Source organism: Odontesthes bonariensis, chromosome 1 (assembly GCF_027942865.1).
Source record: "Odontesthes bonariensis isolate fOdoBon6 chromosome 1, fOdoBon6.hap1, whole genome shotgun sequence".
Lineage (NCBI taxonomy): Eukaryota > Metazoa > Chordata > Actinopteri > Atheriniformes > Atherinopsidae > Odontesthes > Odontesthes bonariensis.
This window is the reverse complement of record NC_134506.1, coordinates 46,690,663-46,699,550: the sequence shown is the minus strand read 5'-3', so window position 1 is coordinate 46,699,550 and position 8,888 is coordinate 46,690,663. Positions and strand designations below refer to the sequence as shown.

Genomic DNA, 8,888 nt, shown 5'->3' with positions numbered 1-8,888 from the left:
ATAGCATTTTGTTATTTTTCATAATCTTTTCTTTTTTGTTTTTGAGCCTCTTACCCATTATGGATTCTTTTAAAATAGCATCTTTAAATCTTAACGGGGCGAGGGAGGCTGAAAAACGGGCATTAATTTATCAAACTCTGACACAAAAGAAAATTGATGTGGTCTACCTGCAGGAAACTCATAGTGATAGAACTGATAGACAGACTGGGCCAGAGAGTGGAGGGGTGGGCTTCCTTTTTTCTAGAGCTTTCACCCCAAATAATACAGAAATTGAACATGTCATCCAGGGGAGGTGTCTTTTAGTCAAGACACAGTTTGATCATTTTAGTATAGTTTTTATCAATATTTATGCTCCGATCACCAATGCAGAGAAAAGGCGTTTCTTTGAGGAAATTGGGGAAAGGTTGGGTGATTGTGGGACTATGTTTTAATAGGTGGTGATTTTAATTGTACTGAAAATGAGTTTTTAGATCGTAATCATGCGGAGCCGCATCCAGCAGCCCAACACGGTCTGCGACAGCTGGTCCGTCTCATGGCCTGGTGGACGTATGGAGGAGGATGCATGCAGGCTCCAGGCAGTACACATGGTCCCACATTAAGGAAAACCGCATCTCTTTAGCTCGCCTTGATCGTTTTTATTGCTTTAAACACCATTTTAATGTGATTAAAACATGCCAGATTTTACCGGTGGCTTTTACGGATCACTCGTTGCTTTTAGGGAGTGTTTTTATTAGAAACATTTTACCTAGAAGTGCTTACTGGCATTTTAATTCAGCTCTAAATTACGATAAAGGTTTTAAAGAGACTTTAAGTTATTTTTGGACTGGTTTCAGACAGAGGAAGTCAGATTTTGCCTGTCTGAGACAGTGGTGGGATCATGGGAAAGTACAGATAAAACTGCTGAGTCAACAGCACACTCTGAACGTCACCCGTGGCATTACCGGATCTATCAGAGATCTGGAGATGAATATAGTGGAACTAGAACGACTTAGTGAATCCACAGGAAATCGAGAGCACATTGAAGCTCTCAAATCGAAAAGGCTAACGTTAGCAAACCTGCTGGAAAGCAAAGGTCAAGGCGTACTGGTCAGGTCCCGGATACAGAACATCACAGAGATGGATGCTCCATCTGCTTTCTTCTTCAGCCTGGAGAGGAAGCACGGGCAGAGGAAGCAGATCCACTCCTTGCTGTCGGACACAGGGCAGCAGCTGAGTGAACCAGCTCAGATCAGGAGGAGGGCTGTGGAGTTCTACGGGTCACTGTTTCAGAGCGAGTACGACGAGAACGAGGAAAAGTTCAAAGAGTTCTGCAGTGAACTACCCCGAGTCTCGGAGGAGACAAATGTCGAGCTGGAGCGCCCTCTGGGGCTTCAGGAGCTCCACACAGCCCTCCTCTGCATGCAGGGCCAGAGGTCCCCGGGCGTTGACGGACTCACGGTCGAGTTCTACAAGGCCTACTGGGACGTTCTGGCAACAGACCTGCTCGACGTGTACAATGAGAGTCTGCACACTGGTTCACTCCCCTTGTCCTGCCGCAGAGCGGTCGTCGCCCTGCTTCCCAAACAGGGAAACCTGCAGGACATCAAGAACTGGCGCCCCGTGTCCCTCCTCTGTACGGATTACAAAATTCTCTCCAAGGCTCTGGCCACTAGGCTGGGAAGAGCTATGGAGCAGGTCATCCACCGGGACCAGACCTACTGCGTCCCCAGCAGGTCCATGGTAGATAACATCTGCCTAATTCGAGATGTTTTGGAGGTCTCCGGTTCATTGGGTTTACAAACTGGCTTGATTTCATTAGATCAGAGGTCTTCAACAGGGGGTCCGCGGAGGTACTGCAGGGGGGTCGCAAAATCTTTGGTTGATTAGACGATTTTTAACATTTTTTTTTAATTTTTTTTTATTTCAAACAGTTTTTTCTCAAATTGTGTGCAAACGTGTGCCATCCACAGATGGTTTGTGGATTCATTGTCCCATCTACATGCATGTTTAAAGTTAAAATCTGTGGATTATTTGAATAGCTCAGTGTTGTATGCAAGATGTTTGTTTATAAATGGCAGTGGCACGGCCACCCTGTACCTTGCACATGTTTAAAATAAAAACATGAATATGTTAACCTGTGTATTATTTGAATGTACAATAACAGAGGAGCTATGTTTATACACGGCACTAGGCCCCGTTAAATATAAAACACAATTGTATGCCATATAAACAGTAGGGGGTCCCTGCTCCAACTCTCCATCAGTTTGGGGGTCCCTGGCCTGAAAAACGTTGAAGACCCCTGCAATAGATCAAGAAAAAGCTTTTGACCGCGTCGAACACGGCTTCCTCTGGAAAACCATGAGGGGGTTTGGGTTCGGCGAAGGAATTATTGCCAAGATCCAGGTTCTGTACAGTGATATTGAGAGTGTGCTGAAGATCAACGGTAGCCTGTGTGCTCCTTTTAGGGTGCGTAGAGGCGTCCGGCAGGGCTGCGCGCTCTCGGGGATGCTCTACGCACTCTCCCTGGAACCCCTCCTCCAGAAAATACGCTCGAGTGTTTGTGGTCTGGTTTTACCCGGTTTCAGTAACAATATGGTTTTATCTGCCTACGCTGACGATGTTATTGTTTTTATAAAAGATCAGCAAGATTTCAATGGTTTAACCGAGATCCCAGAGAAGTTCTCTGTCCTGTCTGCTGCGAGGGTGAACTGGGTAAAAGCGAAGCCCTGGCTGTTGGCGAATGGTCTGCAGGGCTCCTGGTTCTCCCTCAAGGCCTGGTATGGAAAAAGGACGGTTTTAAATATCTTGGTGTGTTTTTAGGCAGTAAAGATATTGTAAACAAAAACTGGGAAAACGTCGAGCAGAAAATAACGAATAAATTAACGAAATGGAAGTGGCTGCAATCACAAATGTCCTATCGGGGCAGGGTGCTGGTTTTAAATAACTTGGTTGCATCGCAGCTGTGGCACAAACTCTCTGTTATGGACCCACCATCTGGCCTGCTCGTAAAGATACAGTCAGACATGGTGAACTTCTTCTGGAACGGTCTACACTGGGTGCCACAGTCTGTATTGTTTTTACCAAGAGAGGAGGGAGGCCAGGGCCTTGTCCACCTGGCCAGTAGGACAGCAACTTTAAGGTTACAGTTTGTACAGAAATATCTGAATGGAGCTCCGGTGTGGAGGGACGTTGCCAGCTGCATTCTCAGACGTGTTAATTTTCTGGGGTTGGATGCTGCTCTGTTTTTAACTGATTTGAGTCTTTTAAAGTTAAAAGGGTTGCCTCAGTTCCATCAGGGTGTTTTTAAATCCTGTGCTCTTTTTAAGCTGCAAAGAGCAACAACGCGTAATTCTCTGCATTGGCTTTCAGAAGAACCTTTGGTGTGTGGAGCCAGGCTGGATGTAAGTGACAACAGTGTCCCGGGCCTGCATGGGGCCTTGGCTGGATCCGGGACGGTGACCCTGCGGCGGCTGGTGCGGGCGGCCGGACCGGACTTCTCTAACGTCCAGGAGGTCAGCTTGCTGCTCGGGGTCCGGTCCGCCAGACTGGTACGGCGCTTCCTGGAGAGGGTGAGGGAGCGGCTGACGGCTGGGGAGAGGCGCCTCCTGCAGCAGCACGCCGCAGAAAGGTGCCAGCCGGACGCGACTGACCCGTTCCCGGATGTTTTCCTGGAGGTGGATTTTCAGGAGGAAAGTGGTCCTCTGCTACATTGCACGAACCCAAGACTGGATTTATGTAAAACTGGTCCAAAAGTAATATACCAACAGTGTACAAAGATCCTGAACAAGAGAACACTCCATAACAGACCTGGCAGTGTCTGGAGCGACAAACTCAGAGGACAGAAACCACAGTGGCGGACTCTGTACAAGCCTCCAACAAAGAAACGGACTGGTGACCTTCAGTGGAGAGTTCTTCACGGCGCCATCGCTACAGACTCGTTTTTAATCGATCATCAGTCCTGGGGTTTTAAATGAGTGTCCTTTCTGTGGTCTGCCTGAGAGTGTTTTTCATGTGTTTATAGAGTGTGTACGATTGACTGGGTTTTTAGTTTTTCTGATGAGAATTTTTAGCCTTTTTGGCGTAGTTTTTACCAACGGTGTGCATTACAGTCGAGCCACCAGCGTTAAATCACGGATTTTAAATTATTTAATTGCAGAGGCCAAAATGTCTATTTCTATAACTGGCAGAGACAGACTGCAGGCTGGACCTCAACTCGATGCCGTGAATCTGTGGAAGTGTAACGTTAAGGCAAGGTTGAGGTTAGAGTTTTTGTTCCACAGAGCCACTGGGGACTTAAATAGTTTTTTACAACTGTGGGGTTTTAAGAATGTATTGTGCACCATTTCTGATCAGGGAGAACTAATCTATAATGAATTGATAAAGTGAATATTTATTGTTTTTATGTTTTCTTTTGATGTGATTGTGGAAAGTTTATGGTAAAATTTGTGTTAATAAACGTTTTGTTAAAAATCAAAAAAATCTTCTTCTTCTTCTTCTTCTTCTTACTCAGGGGTCGCCACAGAGAGTCGATCTCACGTCATCGTTTTGTCACATGTTTTACGCCGGATACCCTTCCTGACTCAACCCTCACCATTTATTCGGCCCTGGAAACACACTGGTTCGGGCTCCCCAGTGGCTGGACGCTCACACTCACACCGAGGGACAGTTTTAGAGCACCTGCTCCGTGTTCTGCATTTGCTTTCATCAAATCTGACCTCAGACTACCTATTTCAGCGACTGAAAGGCATCCTGAGGCAAGTAAGTTCGATGTTTATACATATTTCCACGTATTTTCACTGTCTCTTGTTGAAAAATGGCACATTTAATTAGTTCTTCTTCTGTAAAAGTCTCAATGTGAGACCATACACAGACATATATAGATATAAATGTTTACACATGTATGTGTGTGCAGAGAGAACTTTCTTCATCTGGCTCTTTTTCCTTTTCATTTTTTTTATATATACATGATGTAAAGTCACCAAAAGAACAATAATAACTTGCTGCCGTGTGCACAACCTGTGATCCATAAGAACCTCTGAAAAGGACGAACATATGGAGCCGATTAATGTGGTGTGGTGGATCGACATGTTTGTCTGCTTTCCTCTGACGATAGCGCTCATCTGTTGGTTGTGCTATGAGGTACGTAAACATTCACACTCTTAACTAGCAGCCTTTTCTTTCAGTGTGAATTTTTCAAGAAAATGTTAAATGATGACACAGAAGCATCCTCCAGCAGTCTAACCTGCTGGAGACAAACGCAGAGATCAGTCTGCTTTAGACACTATTCCTTTGATTCTGGCAAAGTTTTTTAGATGCTGATGTTACTGATTTAATGTGGCTGTTAAAGTTCAGGTCTGAGTCCAATATTACCCGCGACATTTCGAACTGGATTATGAGGTTTTAGAGAGAGAGTCTCAGGGTGACTGATGACACTTTCTCTTTGTCTCTGTGGGCCACAGACAGAGTTTAGCTGCAGGAAATAGTTTTGCATCCACACACTGATCTGTTCCATGCAGCGACAGAGTGCATCTACAGGCCCGTGTTCTCCTGCCGTCAGTGGGCATGTTAGCCTAAACATTTTAAAGGGACAGTTCGCCTCTTCTGACATGAAGCTGTGTAACATCCCATATCAGCAGCATCATTTCTGAACATCTTCTTACCCCCTGCTGCGTCCTGTGAGCAGAGTTCCAGCCTCGTTTTGGTGTTGATGAAGGTAGTCCGGCTAGTTGGCTGGGGTTTAAAAAATAAAGCGTTTTGCTTCTCAGAACAATATGCGTTCAACAGAGTAATACATTTGCATCACAAAATGGTTCTCCAGGAAAAAGTCAGACCTCACAATCTCTTGGCCCTATTTTCTCTCCCTTCGTATCACTGCCTGCTGTGCAGACCGAAGTGCAGACCGTGCAGCAAACACCGTAACAGGCGCGGCTATCGCTAGGTGGCTGGATGCACTGATACATTGATATCATACAAATCAAATCAAACTTTATTTATATGGCACCTTTCATACTAAAAAAGCAGCACAAAGTGCTTTACATAATAAAATCAATAATCAAATTAATTCATGCATAAACTCACACACAACATCACACCGACAACCACACTGCACACATACTACCCCCCCACCACTTCCATAATGAGCAACATCAATATCAACAACAATCAACATTAAAATCAACATTAAAATCTGGCTTGACGCTGAAGTGAGGAAACGGTATCTTGGGGATCTGTCCACACCGGGAGCCAGCCCGCCAATGAGCACAGAGGCCGCCACCACGGGGAACCACCCGGATCAGGGCGGGCCGGCATCCACACCACAGCCAGGGCTGCAGTGCAGGATCCCCCAGCCACCTCGAACCAGGGCGGTCCCCACAGTAATGACCCCACAGACCGAGTGGGCATACAGCTTCATGTCAAAAGAGACGGACTATCCCTTTAAAATAAAATTAGATGCAAATTTAACTGAAATGTTTGGAAGAAAGTATATATATATCTATATATATATAAACACTTTACACACATACAGTCACTGAAGTAAATTCACATAAGCTACAAAATGTACAACTAAATAATGCAAAAGTCTAAAAAGAAACTGATTCCAAAGAAGCTCTTTATGACTCATTACACAATGCAGCTGCTGTCTGAGTAACACTGAAACAAGACGAATGTTAATTACAGTCAGCGGTCCCCTCATCCCACAGCTGCTGGACACATGACTGAGTGTAGGAAAACAGCATTTTAATAACTGTTTTATGGTTTCCTGCAGGCACGAAGACCTCCTGTTCCAGTCTACTACATGAACCTCCTGATCTCCAATCTGATATGGTTCTGTAGTTTTATTGTTTTGGTGGCAAAAGACCACACCTCAAGTACCTCAGGAACTCATGCTCTCGGCTGCTTTTGCACCAGTCTTGCATCCAGTCTTGGCTTCAGGATGTGCATTGCCGTGGAAAGGTGCCGATACAACTTTCAGCACGTCTTTAATCATCATCATCCGGGATAAACTATCCCGCGCAGTGATACTGACGGTGTCTGTTTTCTGTCTGTCTTGTGTTGCAGGTTTTCTGTCGTCGCCTGCCCACAGCTGCACTGCATCAGGCAAATGAAAGGCTCACTGCTGCTCTGTGCCGCAGTCTGGGCTGTTTGCATAGTCGTTGTCCCTCTTCTGGTAACTTTCGGCGAGGTTTTAATTCTCTGTATTTTGGGCCTTCTCCCTGCCCCCGTCTTCATCATCTCTGTGACTGGAACCCTGAAACTACTGTTCCAAACTCCACCTGCTGCCACCTCGGTGCCCGCTGAGGAAAAACGAAGAATTGTGGCAACGTTAGTTCTGTTGCTGCTTGGCTACACTCTGATGATCCTTCCCACACTCATTATGCAATTTTTAGAGGAGTTAGTTAACACCAATCTCTTTGAGACCATTACCACACTTTACACCTTGCTTCTGCTCAGTCGTTTTGTGGACTTGTTTCTGTACGTCTTTATGCTCAAAGAACTCGGTAACAAGCTGCTGGTGCGTCTGTGCTGCTGCACGATGGAGCACACGGTGGCCGATGATGGCAGAGGAGTGACAGTGTGAGACACACACAGATTGCCAGAAGAAATTATGTAAACTGAAAAGAGGGATATAAATAAAACTTTATCCTTTCCTATTTGAATTCTTTATCATCATAATAGCAATATAAAATATAAAATAACAGATCTGTTCTTAAACCGTGCGTACGCGTGATTTAAGAGAATTTGCTTTTCGTATTTTACGTTTTCTTTCAGGTAGGAACAGAATTGTAGGAGTTTCCTAAAATAGTCTGCTGTTATTCCAATCAAGTTTTCTTGACTAATGGAATGTACATTTAATTACTTTGAAGCAAACATAAATAAATATATACATTATACCCCATAATTATGCTGACACTATTCTGTTTGACTTAAATTGTGAACTAAATGAAGGTTAATTTTATTCTGTATATAACAAGGTCAATGGGAAGTGTAACCAGCGGCTGACTTGCTACTTTTGCATGCCTTAGCGCGTCTCTTGGAAGAGAGCGTGTGTTCCGAGACCGTGTAGATATCCTGCGGAGACAGACGAATGGCTGACATCGCGATTTAGATTCCCAAGGACTGTGCTGCTGCAAATATGCAGCTTGCTGGTGTTGTGGAGAAAAGGAGTCGAATACGCGTCGGTCAGCCGTCCATTGGGGAATTTATTGAACAAGCCGTCACAGCAAATATGCATACAGAATGTTCACCAATGTCCAAAGAGTTCATTTTGCGACACCCTTTTATACTGCCTTGGATCATAACAAGTGTACGTGGCCCTCTCTGGAGGCGCCCCCCCTTTTGCTCACATCCGGATGCTTCCGATCCAAACCATACACTATGGCCCTCATTTATCAAGCCGTCGTAGAAAGCATCGTTGATATGAGCGGAGAACTCATCGTACGCAGAGGCTCAAGTGAGATTCACAGAACATGCGTACCACACCAATCCCATCGTAAGACCGAGCGGCTGTTGATAAATCCGGCGGCTGAAATCCATCGTAATGATCCTAACCACGCCTTCTACAAAAGGCCGCACCTCTAGAATTTGCGACATGGATAGACGAAAGGCGGCAAAGAAACGCTGTCAACAGCGTTGGCGATGTAAATCGCAGACCGGACGAGTTATGTATTTTCCCCTACTGTGATGGTCAATAAAATGTGATAAACTCCAGATTAAATGAAATCTAAAATTGAACGATGTTTTACTTTTTCTCCAATAAGATCAGGAAGAAGTGGTCCGATATGAAATTTGCCACCAAAGAAGGTCGCAGCTCTCCGACGCAGCATGTCACAAACGGGGAGGGGGTGGGGGGGGGGCTCCGATCCAGGTTTGGATTTGAGTGCCTTGGAGGAGAGGGTGGCTGGCCTGAT

At 45.2% G+C, this 8,888-nt stretch overlaps 1 protein-coding gene across 3 annotated transcripts; it reads left to right on the top strand.

Annotated features, from left to right (window-relative positions):
• The first annotated feature begins 4,408 nt into the window (after positions 1–4,408).
• On the top strand, positions 4,409–7,600 carry LOC142386863 (uncharacterized). 3 transcript variants are annotated; one of them, XM_075473969.1, is made up of 4 exons: positions 4,409–4,737; positions 5,010–5,118; positions 6,746–6,933; positions 7,039–7,600. In XM_075473969.1, the coding sequence occupies exons 2-4, from the start codon at positions 5,032–5,034 to the stop codon at positions 7,556–7,558; spliced, it is 795 nt and encodes a 264-aa protein (XP_075330084.1). In that variant the 5' UTR covers positions 4,409–4,737; positions 5,010–5,031; the 3' UTR covers positions 7,559–7,600. The 3 variants fall into 3 exon arrangements, with proteins under 3 accessions (XP_075330084.1, XP_075328751.1, XP_075329206.1); XM_075472636.1 differs by having other exon boundaries at positions 4,955–5,118; XM_075473091.1 differs by lacking the exon at positions 4,409–4,737 and having other exon boundaries at positions 4,954–5,118.
• Positions 7,601–8,888: the final 1,288 nt, after the last annotated feature.